Source organism: Zootoca vivipara, chromosome 4, assembly GCF_963506605.1.
Source record: "Zootoca vivipara chromosome 4, rZooViv1.1, whole genome shotgun sequence".
In the NCBI taxonomy this organism is placed as follows: Eukaryota; Metazoa; Chordata; class Lepidosauria; order Squamata; family Lacertidae; genus Zootoca; species Zootoca vivipara.
The window spans coordinates 50,308,609-50,326,721 of NC_083279.1; the positions used below are offsets into that span (position 1 = coordinate 50,308,609).

Sequence of the window (18,113 nt, forward strand, 5' to 3'; positions counted from 1 at the left end):
TACAGTCATACCTCGACATCCGAGCACTTCGACTTCTGAAGGTTTCGACTCTCATACCTGCACAGGTAAAAACCTGTTTTTACACAAACAAAAACAGTGCCCTCCACCTCCTCCCTCCCCATGGAGACTAGCTCACACCCCACAGACCCCACCTTCACGAGATACGCCGGCCATGGAGATCCATCCGCCAACCCTCTGGGTAGGCCGGGCCACACCATCCCAGAGGTGTGGAAGACATTATCGGACACACCCGACACCAGCATCCTCGCCTCCTTGCCAAGAAGACCATTCCCTCTCACACTCCCTCACCGCCTGACAGACCCTGACAGCAGACAGTAGCCCCTCCTCCTCCTCGGGAACAAGCTCCCTGAGACGCTGATGCACCGCCCAACAACCCCGACGCCAACACAGCCGGAGCAAGCCCGCTTCCTCTGACGGTGACTCAACACCCGACAGGCCCCGACACCACCACAGTCGCCTTCTCAGAAGCAAGGCCGCTTCCTCTGACAGTGACTCAGCACCCGACAGACCCCGACACCACCACAACCGCGTCATCGGGACCAAGGCCTCTCCCTCACACGCTACTGCACCGCCCCACAACCCCGACGCCAACACCCCCCCCTCGGAAGCAAGACCTCTTCCTCTGACGGTGCCACAACACCCCCCAGGCCCCGACTCCACCGCTGAAAACCTCCCAAGCAACAGACGCTCCCTCCCCGACCCAACCTCCACACCCCAAAAAACCCACACCCATCCCCAAGGGAGCCAGGCCGATCCGGGAAACATTTCTACCTTCCCGAGACCCAGACCGCCCCGGGAGACACTACCATCAACACAACTACAACTCTTCCACTCCACACAGGACTGTAAAGTTAAGAGACGATATCTCTACTTCTACCTACAGAAGTTTCCAACTTCAGAAAATGACCCCCCACCCCCCCACCCCCATTAAACCCCCCCAGCCATCCTTGACTACCTACATTTCACACACACCCTCTAAAACTTTACTCTATCCCACGTCTCCCCACTAATCCCCCACCTCGGTCCCCTAACCTCCAACCCCCCCCACACCAATAATTCCCACCTCGGGATCCCTAACCACCTCCATTTTAACATTACTCTTCGACACCAACCGCCTTCCATAACTTTACGCCACCCCACATTAACCCACTAACCCCAAACCCCCACAAAGAGGAAAAAACCTCAAGACCCCTGACCACCTCCATTTTACACTGAATATCCAACAACACTCCTCCTCAAAAACTTTCCAACATCCCATCTTCCCCAATACCCTCTCTACCTAATACACCCCTACTAATGTATTTTGCTATTTGTTGGAAGCCGCCCAGAGTGGTGAGGGAAACCCAGCCAGATGGGCAGGGTATAAATAAATAAATAAATAAATAAATAAATAAATAAATAAATAAATAAATAAATAAATAAATAAATTCCACGAATACATATTGCTTCTCCCCATTTTTCTGACTCCCCCCATTTCATTTTCTTTCTTCTACAATTCCTATCTTTTTTACTTCTTCACATCAACAATCTAATTATTCAGGTAAGTCGCAACATATGGGACCTCGACTACATACACTCATCCCACACACCACACCCAAACACATAACTCCCACCGCCATACACCTAACCACCTCCATCTTCCCCTGACTCACAAACACCAACCACTCTCCATAACTTCCTCCAATAACACCTTACAACAAAAACCCAACACACCCCCAAACAAAAAACTCCAACATTCCCACCCATAAACACCTACATTTTCCCATTAAGGTGAAACCCCCCCTACACAACTTTACAGTTAACCCACTTCCCCCACTCACCCACACCAAACAACTCACACTTCAACACCCCTTACCACCTCCATATTACCCTGACTCTAAAACAACAACCACCCTCCATAACTTAAAAAAAACCTAACCTCCACACTACACTATACGTCTAACACACCCCTACTTATCTTAAACAAATAATTAACCTTTCTTTCTCTTCTCTTATATTTCCACATTTTAAATACCACCATGACAACTACGACTCAAAAGACCAACAACAACATCCGCCTCTTCAAACAACAACTATCTAAGAGACACTTCACCTACCACAATACCTTCAACAACGCCGTCCAATGACTACCTGGAAGACACTTCAACATAGCTGTCAAGTTCTCCCTTTTTAAAAGGGAAATTCCCTTATGCTGAATAGGATTCCTCACGAGAAAAGGAAAAACTTGACAACTATGCACTTCAACCACGCCAAAACCGTTAACACCCACCTCCAAATAGACCACTCCACACTACCACCACACACATCCCAAGAATAAACACTAACCCCAACAACAACCACTCCACCATTGACGACAAACCCAATAAATACATAAAGACATAACAAACTTTCAAATACCAACTATCTTATTCCTTCCTTCCTCATTTCAAACACAACACCACAGCAACGTGTGGCAGGGCCAGCTAGTTGTAAGATAGAAAGGGAAGGACCCTGGAAAAGACCCTGATGTTGGGAAAGATGGAGGGCACAAGGAGAAGGGGACGACAGAGGACGAGATGGTTGGACAGTGTTCTCAAAGCCACCAACATGAGTCTGACCAATCTGCAGGAGGCAGTGGAAGACAGGAGTCCTTGGCATGCTCTGGTCCATGGGGCATGAAGAGTCGGGCACGACTAAATGACTGAACAACAACAAAAATAGAAATAGTACTGTTTGAATAGGGTTGAAAAGAGTTAATCATAAATCTAATTGAGGAAACCTATGAAACACAAACACTACCTCAAGAGATGAGCAGTGAAAACGGAAAAGGGTAGAAAATAATTCATATCAATCATGCTGCAGAGGTATCTATTTGGTATCATGATTTCTGTATAAAATACAAGCTTGTGCACCTAGACAGAAACCAAAAGGAAGATCAACATGTACTTTGCCTTTAAAGGTGTATGTTAAGATACCGACTGAAACTCAGCTCCTTGCATGAGGAGGAAGTTTGCTGTACTGTATTTTAATCCTCAAACTATGCATTACTCATAAGTGTTTTATGTCTAACATAAAATAGAAAAGTTAAGAAATGAGGTCTCCAAAGTCTTTGCTCTAAACTTCAAGAAGAGGAGGAGGAGTTTGGATTTGATATCCCGCTTTATCACTACCCTAAGGAATGTTAAAGCGGCTAACATTCTCCTTTCCCTTCCTTCTCCACAACAAACACTCTGTGAGGTGAGTGGGGCTGAGAGACTTCAAAGAAGTGTGACTAGCCCAAGGTCACCCAGCAGCTGCATTTGGAGGAGAGGGGACACGAACCCGGTTCACCAGATTACGAGTATCACTCTTAACCACTACACCACACTGGGTCTCACTGCAAGCAATTACAGTGGTACCTCTGGTTACGAACTTAATTCGTTCCGGAGTTCCGTTCTTAAGCTGAAACCTTCATAACTTGAGGCATGCTTTCACTAATGGGGCCTCCCGCTGTGCTTGTGCCTCCGGCGTGCAATTTCCGTTCACATTCTGGGGCAAAGTTTGCAACCAGGAGCAGCTACTTCTGGGTTAGTGGAGCTCATAACCTGAAGCGTTTGTAACCAGAATCTCACACTCGTGCACAGACTGCTGAATCTAGCCTTGCCATTATACCCACTGCTGCACGTACACACATTTCTTAGAGAAAGGGAGTGTGCATGAGTCATGCTTTTTAGGCTGTGACTATTATAAACACTCAGTGCAGCTGGGTTTTCCTCTAAACAGACTTCAGACATGGGGGATGGGCTTTTTGAGGCATGGCCCAAGCACTTAGTTGCAGTTTCACCCATTTTTCCAAAATGGCTGGTAGCAGTGTGCTGTGCAGGGGGTGAGTGTTGGAATCTGGGATCACCAAGGATGGGTTCATGACGACCGATAATGTGCATTTTTAATCAGACATGGTCCATTGTTAAGTATTCTAGCTTACAACCACAGGGTGTAGAACAGGGGTCAGCAAACTTTTTCAGCAGGGGGCTGGTCCAGCGTCCCTCATACATTGTGGGAGGGGGCAGACTATATTTTTTTGGGGGGCCCGCAAAGAGGCCTGAAGATGCTTCGCTTCACCTGTCCCAGTTGTCATCCCAATAGCCACAGTTGGGCTTCTCCAGCCAGGCAGGCACCGTGGTGAGGTAGGAGGCTGTGTTGGCTGGCGAAGACAGAAGCAGACAGAGGTAGGGGAACTGGGGCATCGCCGGAGCTTTTACCCACCACCTGCTGCTGCTGCTTCCTGAGAGGCACCGTGGAGAAGACAGAGCCACCCGCCAACCCGCAAGCGGCGGCTGCAGTCACCGCAACAACCCGCCTGAACACTGAAGGGCAGACTGGGGAGGGAGGAGGAGCAGGAGGAAAACGCAGCAGCAGCACTGCCCTGCTGAGGCGGGCAGGTGGGGCGAGTTGACTCCTGCCATTGACGGTGCCTGGCGTGGGACAAGATTGTTCCATCCCTGAGGAGAAAAGCACTGCCGGGAGAGGGAGAGGGAGGGAGAAGGAAAGAATGCACCCGCTGGCAATCCACGCAGTGATTCCCAAACAGTCTACGGGCTGGATCTAGAAGGCAATTGGGCCTGATCCGGTCTGTGGGCCTTAGTTTGCCGACTCATGGTTTAGAATATCTTCTAGAGGTGTAACATCTAATAAATTATGAAGGGTTTATATTAATAAATTGTCTGCACAAATGTACATTTCTTTAATTCTGTTATCAGTTTTCTGGCCTGACTTTGAGAAACAGCAATCCATATGCGCGAACAGGCTAAATTTTTCAAAGAGATCTCAGAATGCACTTCCAGGTGCTTTTAGATGAGACTATAAATTTGTAATTACCCAGGGAACGCCACAATAAAGCAATGAGGATTTATGTCAGGTCATGAGTCACAATGTAATAACCAGGAAACGAAACTTTTTTAGTAAGAGTACACACCCTCTTTAGTCACACATTAGCTTGTATCTGGATTGAGTCCCACTTCCCAGTATCGGCACCATGGACAGAAAGCAAATGAACAGATGTACACCATATTAGATACAGCAGATATATTGTTAGAGTGTGGTTCATCTCACCAGGAGGTTGTTGCCCCGGAGCTGGTTTAATTGATTTCCCTTCCATTGATTCCAAAAGGAGGCAGACTGTTTAAAGGGGAACACGCTGCAGGACACCCCTACCTTTTGGCCTGCCAGCATGACCCCTCACTTTTTCTTCCTTGTCTGAAACGAAACTGGACTTATAAGCTCAGTGCTGACCTTCAAATAATTATTTAGACTTTAGCCTGATATCAGGTAATCGTACTGAGCTATAAAACAGCAAATACAAAAATATACTTCCTCTCCCCATTTAACCCAAGATATGTGGTGTTTGCTAACACTGGCAAAGGACAATTATTTTGAGAATCTTTGTTTTACAACTTGACTATTTTGTTATTTTACTGTTTTGTTGTTTATTTGGATTTACTGTTATTTAGAAAGGTGGAATGCAAGGACTAGAAATAAATAAAACTGCAAAATACAAGGAAAATTAACAGGAAAAGGAACAAGCTTTTGATGTTTCAAGAGGTATTTCAACACAATGTTTAATATGAAAGTTACATTCAATTACACAGTACAACTTTACACAGCAGCCATTCTCTCACTTACTAAATTAGACTCTTCTTTGGCAATACATTTTAAATACCACGAATGTCTCCTCAGTTTTTTTAGTACTTTGAGGATGTTTTCTAAAGTGTACCAACTACAAAATCCATAATTTTAAAGTAGTAGTAATATCCATTAAAGCAACAATCAAATTGGCATTTTCTTCCTTTTATATCAGTAGTAGGAAAACAAGTGTCAGTAGCAATATGAAAAATTATTCCCCAAATAAGCAAATACAAATATTTAAATCAATTTAACTAATGCAGCCATAAGTTATGAACAGTAACTCAGAAATGTTATAGTGGACTAGAGAATCACAAATCTTATCTCCGTGTTATTATTCCTATTCCCAAAATGGAATTATTTTTGCACAACAAGATGTGGGAAACTGGCCCTGAAGAAACAAAGGCAGGATGCTGTTTGTAAAGTTGAACCTGCAGTATGTGATATTCAGTAGACATCAAGCAACAACACTTCTGGTAGACAGGTTGATGCAATTTTCTAGAAAATTAAGAAAATGTTTAAATGGCATGAACTGATAAATACCGTAGGATAGTCCTCAGATGGTTTCAAAGAAAGGGGAGAAGAATGAAAGTAAAAGAAAACTTAGTGAGAGATGTAATCTTGACTGGTACAGTAAGTTACTAACAAAATGCAAAGTATCTACCTACTTCTGTGGGATGAAATTGGAACTTGGTGTGAACTTTATTGTGAAATATCTGATATTAGCTGCACTTCACAGTAGTAGTAACAGGAGCAGAAAGAATGGACTACACAGAGAATTCCTTGTCATAAAACTAGTGTTGCAAATGAAGACTTTTCTGTTTCCCTGAGTGTTGACAACATTTGCTTAAAGTTTTGAAATTGTTTTAAAACTCCAATGAACGTGTAATTTTAGAGCGGCATGGTATCCTTTAAAATGGATACACCACCTTCATACCTGTAATAAAGCAACTTATGAAATTAATTTACATTCAGATGAATTTAATTTCACATTCATAATGAAGGTTTAGCTTAGAAGCATAATTTCATCATCACTTTATAAAATATATTAACAAGCGAATGCCAATTTTAGTCCCTTTAACATAATTACAAGAAAGCATGTAATGCATGTATCGGCATTTTATTTAGTATCAAAATGAATTCAGAAACCCCGTTATTACGGTAATTGGCAGGTAGATAAGAACACACAAATAGTTTACTATATAAAATGTTGAAAGAATGTTGTCAGAAACCTTTGTACTATACACCACGTGTTTTTGGTACTGGTGGGCAGTTTTCTAAAAAGCGACAACATTGAAATAAAAAAGGAAAACACCTCTTGGCTTTAATTATTCAAATCTAAGTGTTCCACATAAATATTGCACACACACACACAAAACTTGCAGCACAATTCATCCATATACAAGTACTTTTAAGCCCCATTGATTTCAGTGAAGAGATTTAAATAGATTTAAAAAAAATTCCTAGTGAAGGAAATGGGGAAAAAAGTGCTCAAGTTTGGCTGCCCACTCTGGTTTTTTTTTTAGGAAGTGAAGGTGCTAGATATATCAATATTGTGGGGAAAAGGAAATACATGCTAAAGAAATAGTATTATTTACATCAACAGTTATAAAAATAGGAAAGCATAATATCCAATACATGTAAAGAACAGGCTAGCAATTATGTTTATGCAAAGTTCTTGTTTTAACACTTTTTTCCAGTTGAAGCTAGAATGACACCCATATAGCCAATACCCCTCCACAAATCCCATTCTGTTTGTGCATTACAAATGCTGTGCCAGAAAGATGGCAGAACCAAAACCTTCTAACTCAAATTAAATCACAACAAAAGCAGTTGTTTCCAGTCTTTTGCAACACTTTAAAAGAGGAAATATTTATCTGCACAGATGTTTTAGTGCAACACTGTAAAGTATTTGCTTAGAAACTTAAGTACCTCTAACGCTACATTTTATTATATATACATGCCTTTCAAGAATTGTGCAGTCACTATGCACACAATTTTTAATGTTTCTCTCTTTTTTAATTAAAAAAAGATTTTCTTATTTTCTTATGTTTTTCTAGGTTTAAATATAATTCAGCAATAACTCAGCAAACTACAGAAGACAATGACTTTAAAACCAGTCAAATAAATTTCCAAGAATTTTTCCCCTTCTTAGTTGTATATATCCTATGCAAACATATCCTTGTAACCTAAAATCTTATGAATATTTACCAAAAAGCAATTTCCGTTAAGATCAGCAAGGCCTATTCTATATGGTTGTAGGCTTAGGCTGTAAAGGCTGTAAAGGCTACGGCAGAAGGATCACAGATATTTTGTTAGAAAATATTTGTTAACAGATATTCATATAGCATGCTATTTTGTTTGCATCTGCTTACTACAGAGATGTTCAGAGGCAAGACTAAAATAACTTCAGAAGAGTGTTCCCATCTGCCAATAAGTCTGTTGTAAATATTCCAAGTTAATAGCTTGATCCTGTCTTGTTCAGATTGATGTGCTATCTATTGCCTTCATTACATGTGCTATCTATTGCCTTCATTACATTACATTGCCTTCATTACATGTGCGCATTATAATGCTAATTTGCTTCCACAAAACCTGAGGCAACATGCTACATATCAACAATACACAGAACAGGTGAAAGATTACATCAGTAGGAAAAAAACAAACAAGTAAAATATGTCAACATTAAAATGTTTCATTCTCATATTTACATTTTTTCAATACGGTTGGAACTGAGTGACAATTACAACCTTTGTATAATGCAAGTACTTTAAAGCATATTAACTTTCCATATTTTCTATAAAGTCATGTTCCACACACTCTTCCAGTAGCTTCAGTGTCCTTGTTCCACTGCCATTTGGATAGTCCAGTTTGAAATCCTTTGAGCTATGTGTATTCAGTGCCTTGCTGCTTTCAGTTTTGAAAGCACAGCTTAGAATCCTGAAGAATGGCATTAACTGTGTGATGCTTGAGATAGAACGAAGGTCCAAAAGAGGGAAGCTATAGTGCTTTGTTGCTCTCTCATTGGTAGTTTGATCCTGTAAGAACATAAAAAAATAAAGTTGCAAATACACATTTACAGTACAGGAATTTTTGTTTAGTACTGTATATAAACTGAAACATGTATTGAATACTGGGATTTTTATTTTTATTCGTTTTTAACATTGTACAATTAGTTTATTTTACCAAACCTTAGAGAGCAGGTTTTTCAATTCCAACAATTTCAACCGCTTTCCCTTTTTAGACCACAGTCATACCTTGGTTTTCGAATAGCTTAGTTCTCAAACGTTTTGGCTCCCGAACGCTGCAAACCTGGAAGTGACTGTTTCAGTTTGCGAACTATTTTTGGAAGCTGAACATCCAATGGGGCTTCTGCGGCTTCCAATTGGCTGAAGGAGCAAAAAAGTGGCTTCTGGCGCTGACCACCATGGTGATCAGCTGTGCCCATGCCAGTGGAGTCACTTTGTGCGGCTAAGGATGATATTGGAGTAATTAACCTCGCAAAACTCCCCCAGGGCTGAGGGACACTAGCTTCACCCGCCAATCGTCCAATACCTGCCACCCGTTCCAAAGGAATGTGGGGTGCAGGGGGCGCTGTAACTGACAACTCTCCAAAGCCAACGCCACGAGTGGAAGTACTCATGTTTTTTAAGATGATATTTGGACTTAATTAACAGGTATGCTCCGAATTAGGGGAGATAAGACAACGTGCCAGCTGAATCAGTCTCTGAGGGCTAAGGTTTTGATCTAGAGAAGGACTTATGTCGCAACTGGAATGGTATGTTGGGAGGGATGAGCCTCCTTTTAAAAAATCTCTCGATATATTTTATATTTGCTGTTTTATTCGGCAAATCTCCCCTGAAGTGATAAATGATTTGAAAATGCAACCGGGATTGACTAGATTTATCAGGTTTTTGGGAAGAATCTGCTCATTAACAGTTGGAATGAAATTACAGGACAAAATCTTGGATATCTGCCTGGGGTTAATGGCGGGATGCCAGACTTCTTTGTCTTGGAGTGATGCACTGAAAATTACCCTTGTGTGCAGAAACGAAACCAACGGCGTTGCTGAGACTTTTGGATGACAACAGGAAGAATTAAGAAGCTCAGAAAACATTCTACACAGAACAACACAGGATTAACCCTCTTACTAAATTAACGGATGGACTATTAAAAGGCAAAAGAAAGTTGTCGGATCAGTGACTGACAAAATAAAAGAAGGATTAACACTGGAATTATATTATTTGGACTAAGTTCTATTGCAGGTCATTAGATCATTATGCCCCGAACCTCAGAGCATGGGAAACCACACAAAGTTATGTGATTTGGTATTGGGTAATTAGTTGTTTTATTTGGATTATATTGTAATTTTGAATTGTATTAATGTGGCCTATTGGATTGTAAAAATGGAAAATTAATAAAAATTAATAAAAATATTATTTAAAAAAGAACAACAATTGGCTGAAAGAGCTTCCTGCAGCCAATCAGAAGCCATGCTTTGGTTTTGGAAGTAAAATGGACTTCCGGAACTGATTCCGTTCGACTTCCAAGGTACGACTGTACTCCCCCCCCTTTTTTTTACAATGCTTGGGCATGGATTATGCTAGTTGCACCATATGCTAGGCCACTATTCTGACTTAGAAGGCTTATTTATATTGTCAAGGAAGAAGCATGATACAAATACACTATATAAAAATATAATCTGGACAGTCAGGATGTTTAGGTTTCAAAATGTAGCTAGGTAATCCTTCTAAACAAACTATGAAATCATTAGAACTATGAAAACCAACTGAAATTTAGACTTTACCCCATATTTCCGCTTTATTAAGTCCACAATTCTAACAACATGTGGTTTGCATTCCTGATGATTTTCCATTAGATCTGAGGATGTCATGCTGTAAGCCTGTGTGTCCACCTCTGGAACAAAGGCCCACCTGTACCTGGAAACAAAAGCATTTTGATATAAGGAAACATACACAGGAGGAAACTATTTTGAGAACATTGGTTAAGAAAAAAAAAATAAACATTCTTTCCCAATTATTGTCAACAAGCAGATTTATTTAATGAGAAGGATGGTAGCTCAGGCATCCCCAAACTTCGGCCCTCCAGATGTTTTGGACTACAATTCCCATCTTCCCTGACCACTGGTCCTGTTAGCTAGGGATCATGGGAGTTGTAGGCCAAAACATCTGGAGGGCCGCAGTTTGGGGATGCCTGATGGTAGCTCATCTCCCTCTTTTCCTGATTCTCATTTGGCAGAGCAGAACCTAAATACTGACGTTTTCTCCACATTCATCCAGATATGCTTGTCATTTCGAGATGCTTTTGGATTTATATGCAAAAACATATGTTGGGCCTTCATTCCAAACCAGAAATTATATTCTATTACAAAACTAATATTTCCATTGGTTTCAAACACTGAAATGAAGCACCAATGTGCAAAATCTAGTTTGAGACTCTAGTAACTTTGATGTAGCAGGCCTCATTTGTTTTCTGCAAGAGTGCTTAACCTGCAGTTTGGATGCAGCTGCCAAGCTATGGAAAATGACCTGTCAGCCCCTATAGGCTTATCTGCTTATTTGATTGAGATAAAGTATTCTCCCTGTTCTTTAGATGGCAATCTCTACAGACCAGCCAGAGTACTTGAACTCTTGATCTCAGGAAATAAGATCCCTCGGGCTGCCCTTTCAAGAGTAAAAAGTGGTATTTGCCCTCATCCCAGCAATGGAAGGGATATGCTGCCTTTTTACTTTGCACAGATCGTTTTGTGCACAGTAAAAGGCAGTGTTTGTAGCCACCTGAGTGCTCTGGGAGGAAGGGCTGGGAATGCTGATACTGTGTGTCTGTGTGAGTGCACATATGATAAAGTGAGCGAGGAGTGCGCATGCTCTAGCTTGAGCCCGTTGTCTGCCCTGGCTCCCCTGCCAAGTTAAACAATTTATGACCTAAAGGAATGTAATATAAACTGAAAAAAGAAAACAAAGACTAAAGAGAGAGTGTGAAGTTGCAGAGGAAACGGGGGTGCCGAATTCAAGCCTGCAAACTTGGTAAGAAGGACGCTAAATTAACCTCAAGCCTAAGAGAGACGCCCAGCAGTTCCCTCTTATTTACGACCTGATTAACAATTTAAGGATGGAAAAAACATTGAAAGATTTATCTGTTCAGCTAGCAACGTTTCAGGACTTAATGCTTACCTCCCAAAACAACATTAGAGACGATATTAAGTCGGTGAAGGAGGATGTCCTATGGATAGGGGGTGAAGCAATTAGCAACCCAAGCCAAAGAGCTAGCTCAGGAAAATGAAAAAAAAAAGGTAATTACTCTAACTAAACAGGTGGCAGAATTGTCGGACCGCCAGAGAAGAGCTAATATGATTTTGGGAGGAATTCCGGAAGAAATACAGGCTAAAGAATTGGAAGAAACTTTGAGAACCTAGCTATGCACTCAAGGAGTTAGTTTGAAGCCAGAAGATGTGGAACGAGCCCATTGCTGTCGAGGGCCCAAGGGGAAAAAATCCGCCAGGAATGTAATAATTAAATTTTCCAGAGAGAAGCTGCAGCAGCAGGCATATCAGACTTTGAAAAAAATTAAAGAGCTGAGTTTTCAAGGGAAAAGAGTGTGGGTGAGTCGAGACGTATGCCAAGCTACTTTAAGGCAAAAAAGCCAAATGAAACCTGACGTACAAAAACTTCATTATAATGATATAAGGTTTACATGGATATACCCTGCCTCTATACTGATTTTTAAAGACAGTAAAAGGTTTATAGCCAAGAATTCAACAGAGGCTGGGACTTTATTGATGCAGCTGGGAATCAAAGTCGAGGAGTTACTACTACAGGAAATGGAGGAGGAGGCGGAAGAGGTCGATGCTGGAGAAGGACCCTTGGGTGAAGCTTCAACACAACCAGAGAAAAGACCAGGAACACACTCTCAGGATGTTGCGTCTTAAAGGAGAGTAAAGAGGCCATTGAACAAACTGTTAAACTGAAATGTTTTGGTTCTGGGAATGTGGAGAGAGGGGAGGAAAATTCTTCCCCAATATATTTTCTCTTCCACCAGGGGTGGTGGTGGTGGTGGTGTAAAGAGTTGTAAGAAAAAGGAAAACTGTCTTATTCTTTGTGCTGTGCAGCCTTAGCATGTAGTTCTGGCCTATATCAGAAGCATTCTGCATGGAGACAAATTGTGGAGAAGAATCAGAAGACTGAAGTTGCAGGACTTTGGTGACTTGCTGAGAACTTTAAGCAAGGACTCTGAAAGCTGAAAACCTTCTCTGGGCTAAGAGAGAGAAGCCTTCTTGAAGTAACTGTGTATAGCGTGTTTCGTATTTATTAAGTAAAACAACCTCTGTTACACTTTGTCTGCTGTGGGAAACTGAATCACTTTGCTGAACTTCTGACAGCACACAATCACTCAATAGGTTATTGGGCACAATCATTCAACTCGTTTCGGATCAGCATACATGACCAATGGACAGAGCCACCTCTCTTCCTTCATGCCATCAGGGTGGGAGCAACTGCTGTAGGTTTGGCAGTGAACTGTGCAGAGGACATTAGTGGGGTGCCTATTCTTATGGCAGCACCATAAACTAAACTATCACACCACGAAGGCAACAAGGCACCCACCACATTTTATGCTTATGAATTGAAAAATAATAACAAAAAAAACCCCGCAGGACTGCTTTGCATCTTGCAGATGAAGAGTGTGCTCAGTTATCACATACAGCCACCAAAAGGGAGGTGGCCAAAGAAACTAAACAAAATCAAAAAGTGAAACACAGAAACATCAATCCCCAGGAGTCAATAACACACCTATGCAGCAAAGGGAAGAAAGGCTTACTGAAAATGTGAAGTCTCCAGGTGGCAATGCAACACTAGGAAAGCAGGACACAACCTGGCCTCCCTGCATATGGATGGCTCACAAACAGAAAAAAGGCCAGGGGAAAAATGCAGCAAAGGGATGTACAAGGGCTACCTGATGACCTTCACATGCTCTTGTGTCTCAACATGCTGCGCTATCTGACTGTCATAGGAATAAAAATAAGCATGCTTACATCTGAAACAACTGCATCTTGTCAGGTGGGAAAGAAAGCGCAGTGTCCAAGAATTTGCAGGCTGATAAATACAAGGAGAGCTCATTCTGCTGTATGTCACCAAGCAATGGGCCATTGCCCTCTGATGTTTTCTGTTTACTTATTTTACTGTTGTGCCTGTGAAATTAATAAATATGAAAATTAAGGCTTGAAACACATACATAGCTAGCTATATTTACTCTTGGATATTTTTTTAAAAGAAAAGGTAAATGCTGAATAAGAGGCAAACCAAAAATGACTTACAAATTTATACCCTTGCAATTATATCCCACCTTTCTCCCATCATGTAACTCAGGGAGACCCTGGGGTTTTTCTAGGAGGTCTCCCATCCTGCCACGTACCAGAAACCTGTTTAGCATCAGCAACTTGGTGGCTTCAGGGTGAAGCCCTGCCTAACAGGTACATACATATAGATCCGATGCCCACTTATGGGAAAAATGAGGGAGGTGATTTTAAAGGGGGAAATGGCAAGCTGGGAAAAGGCCAAAGAGCCCCTTACTCAAAATCACAGCTGTTTTTCATAAAAGGAAAATGAGAGAGCTGGGACTTTGTGTGTAACCTGCAGCTTGCTTCTGCGAGGTAGCAACTATTAGAAATGCTATTTATGAAACAAATGTGCTACACCTGAAAAGACTTTGGAAGGTAGTTATTGAGCCCCCAGAGGTTCTGCTCCACAGGGACAGGTCCACTTTGGCCTCAAACGTTTTCCCAAGGACTTTCTCCCATGTAAACAAATAGTTGATATGCAAGTAAAATGCTAAACCAGAACAATTTATCAGCAATAGCAGTATCCATTATAATATTCAAATTCCTGATGATGTGAAATTTTATATTTTATCAAATATTCCAACCCACCCAGAAAAAATGGGCATATCACTATTCTATTCCACATACCATATCTTACTTTTCAGCTTACAGAAATACAGTTTATGATTAAAAAGTTATTCCACTACCAAATCTTTGGCGTGTCTGCAACCTTTGGCAACCATTTTCTCCCTTGAAATTACTGGCCTGGTTTGAGACAAATGTTCATTCCCTGATGACTGCAATATAAAAACTATGATCTGCATTTGTGAATGAGCCATCACAGTCTAGTCACACAGACATATCTTTCAAAGTCATTTCAAGTACATTTCTTTTTCAATGTAGTCTGGCCACACCTGTCAGCTGTCATCAGGTGCTGAGTTATCAGATGTCGAGGGGGAAATATATATAAATGCATGTGTGGACCAGCCCATTGTCTTCCCTGCAATGATCCTCAGAACATCCTATTTTATTTGTGTAAAGCTGGGAACACATGAAATGACCTCATATCAGGGTCAGACTAACAATCCATCTAGCCCAGTATTGCTTATTGAGGCTGAAAGTGGCTCTGCAGATTGCCTCCCCCCCCTTTATTTGCTGTCTGATCCTTCTAACTGGAGATGCTAGGGACTGAACCAGGCAACTTCTGCAAGGACAGCATGCATTCAGTCTTCCAACTGAGCTATGGCTCCTTCCCAAAGCAATCAGACTTATGAAACAGGTCACAAGGTCGCAAGCAACTACAATTGTCACACTGAATGGTCTCGCCAAGGATCATCTGTTTATTATGTACAGCAAAAAAATCTTACTTTGCTGGTTCCTCCTCTTCAGCTAAATCTTCCTCTAGCTGTATAAATGCTTGAATCTGGGCAGCAGAATTGAAAGAAGAAATCAACAATGTATGAATCCATGCAATTCAATATTAAATCAGCTTTATATTACGTTATGCATATAGGAGCTATCTCAAGGCTCAACTGTCAACAGTTTACTGAAATTTCCTACTAGTTACACCAGCGGTGGGAAAACCTTTTGGCCTGGTGGGCTGGATTTTTATCTGCCCCCAGATAAAAGTGCCAAAGGTCTGTTCATGTGGGTCATTCATTTTAACCTTTTCAATTGTGAGACGATTAACTTATTTAATCTGCTTGCTAGTGCTTTATTGCAAAACAGCTTCCTCAGCCATTCTATTTAGGGTTGTTTGGCTAAAGTAAGAAGAAAGAGAAGTGCAAGATATAATGGAAATGACATATGTATAAAATGTGAACAACCCTTTGAGGGCTGGCTTTTGGAGCTATAAATTTGGTGCTACGTTTGGACTTAGATTAGGGTCTTATCTTTAGGGTTCAATCCTGGTGAGAATTTTGGTTTTCAGCTGATACTGTAAAACCTTACACTATAAATTTTCTTTTCTGCAATGTTACTCTTATTCTTCAACAAATAACTTTTTACTTTACACTTGATCTGAACTCCACTTCCCCTCAAGGCCTAGAGTCTACAAGTCTGGCGGTCTACCTAAACAGGAATCTATTATGATTCCACTAAAATAAGGCACCTTCCTAGAAGGCAAGGCCTCAAATGATATTTCTTTACTGCTTAGCATTGAGTTCTGTTAAGTAGATTTACCTGCCCTAGCATGAAATGATATGTGGGAAGGTCCATTCTGCTTAGTGCTGGGTTTTGGTGTGCAAAACCTCTTTAGGCCAAGCCCCATCCTTATTTGCCCCAGACATGATGCCAGGCATGATGTCAGCTGTAGGGTGGCTGGCCATGGCTTCCTACAAAAGGGCTTGTAAGCCAAATGCCAAGATCTTGGCAGCCAAGTATGGGATATAGAATGGAGGTTCCCCCCAAAATTTGAAGGCTACTGTCTCATCTTGTTTCTAAGGACCATTTACCAGCTCTGTCACCATGATCGGCCATAATGAAGTTAGGTGCTGAGGAGAAATTCTTAGCAAAAGAACCCTGAAGAACAGAAACATCTGGGCAGCTACTACAGAAGTCTGTCCAACACGCAGGTTCTCAGTCAGTCGCTCTAGAATAAAATTTACAAAAAGATTTAAGACACTTTTGTATTGAACTGTAATGAATCAGGAGCACAAAAATGCATCTGGCTTGCTTAGTTATATCATCGTGGGACGGATCAAATTTCTTACCCATTGAAAAATTATTACACTTATGAACTAGGATACCAACCAATTATAGTTGCGAAATAACATCAAACTGCATAATATGATCATAATGCTCAGTCCCAGATGGGAACCTGGCAGCCGTATTTGACACGGATACAAAATAATCTTCAGAAGGCAGCCCACAAGTGTGATTCAACTCCAACATAGAGGTCACCAGGGATAACTGAAGCCAGGCTAGGGTCACAGCTAGTATACCAGTCTAAGTAGGTTAAAGGAACCTTGTGCTCCAGAAGCAACTTGTGCCTTTATCATCAATGATGGACCAAGGATCATTCTTAAGCTGTAGGCTTGTCCCTCCAGGATGTGCAAGGCTGTTTAACACAGGACAAACACCTCTCCCTGGAACATAAGAATCACTGATCCACATTACCTCTACCTAGTCTGGATTGAATTTGGGTTTATTGGTCCTCATCCAGTGTATTAGTGAAATTATAAGCACTGAGTTAGTACTTCCAGATTTGATGAAAATGGGAAATAGAGATGGGTGCCACCTGTTTCTTGATGACAGCTCATCCCAAACCTCCAGAGAACTTCATTCAGTGGTTTCATGTAGATAGAAAATAGAATGGGGGACGAGGGAGAAACATGCATGACTCCTTACCAAGGTGTGGAACACTATTCCCCAAGAACCACCTCCAGAGATTGCCTATCTAGGTAGGGATGGAACTGCTGCAACACAGTGCCTCCAATTTCCACCCCAGTCAGACTATTCTGAAGGGTATAGAGCTCTGTCTCTAAAATCAGAAGATGAATTTGCATCCCTCAGATTTAGAGAAAGTCAAAACTCAACAGACCCTCATTTTGTGAGCAATGCACCTCACTGCCAACTTGGAACCTTCACTTGGCTCAGTTCATCTGTAATATCAAATCATAATTTGGCTCTTACATAAGCAAGCATCAGGCTCATGCTCCCTCCCCATCCCCCTTCTTGCATGCTCCAATGTCCTCCCCTGCATGGCAGATCATAGTTTGTTGTTGCATTTTAATTGGCAAACTCTGTTTTGTGATTGCCCTCCAAATCAGAATTTCAAACCTGTTTTATCCTGATTTGCAGTTCTGCTTTCCATTTCCATTTGGTGTAAAAGAGGAAGTCCAGGAGGATATGAGTGTGGACTGTTTATGTAACGCAATGGTTTGTTGTTGTTGAATGAACTGAGCCTATTTGTATGCATACTTCTTTCCATTCACATCTTTTACTGAACATCTGAGAACCATGCAAACTTTAATACTCACCTTGTATTAAAGGAAGGTAAAGGTGATATTGATCGATTTCTCCACTGAAAACTGCAAAGGCCTGACGCTTTAACAACATTGCTTTTTGCTCAAAACTTGGAAAAAGTTTTAAAGAACTGCTCTGCATAGCTGTAATC

At 41.4% G+C, this 18,113-nt stretch overlaps 2 protein-coding genes across 5 annotated transcripts in view; both read right to left on the reverse strand.

Moving 5' to 3' along the window:
• The window catches only part of MORC3 (MORC family CW-type zinc finger 3), a 46,002-nt gene extending 38,949 nt beyond the window's left edge, over positions 1-7,053 (reverse strand). The window contains exon 1 of the mRNA XM_035116018.2: positions 5,092-7,053. The gene's annotated coding sequence lies outside the window, so the exon portion shown is untranslated. The remainder of the gene's footprint in view (positions 1-5,091) is intronic.
• Positions 7,054-7,162: 109 nt separating this feature from the next.
• Positions 7,163-18,113, reverse strand: part of DOP1B (DOP1 leucine zipper like protein B) — a 68,322-nt gene continuing 57,371 nt past the window's right edge. For all 4 annotated transcript variants that reach the window (XM_060273580.1, XM_060273579.1, XM_060273581.1 and 1 more), the window contains 6 exons: positions 17,977-18,105; positions 16,450-16,586; positions 15,364-15,419; positions 13,712-13,867; positions 10,469-10,601; positions 7,163-8,699 (listed from right to left, as the gene is read on the reverse strand). In XM_060273580.1, the coding sequence (XP_060129563.1) occupies positions 8,442-8,699; positions 10,469-10,601; positions 13,712-13,867; positions 15,364-15,419; positions 16,450-16,586; positions 17,977-18,105 (869 nt within the window). In that variant the 3' untranslated portion in view covers positions 7,163-8,441. The remainder of the gene's footprint in view (positions 8,700-10,468; positions 10,602-13,711; positions 13,868-15,363; positions 15,420-16,449; positions 16,587-17,976; positions 18,106-18,113) is intronic.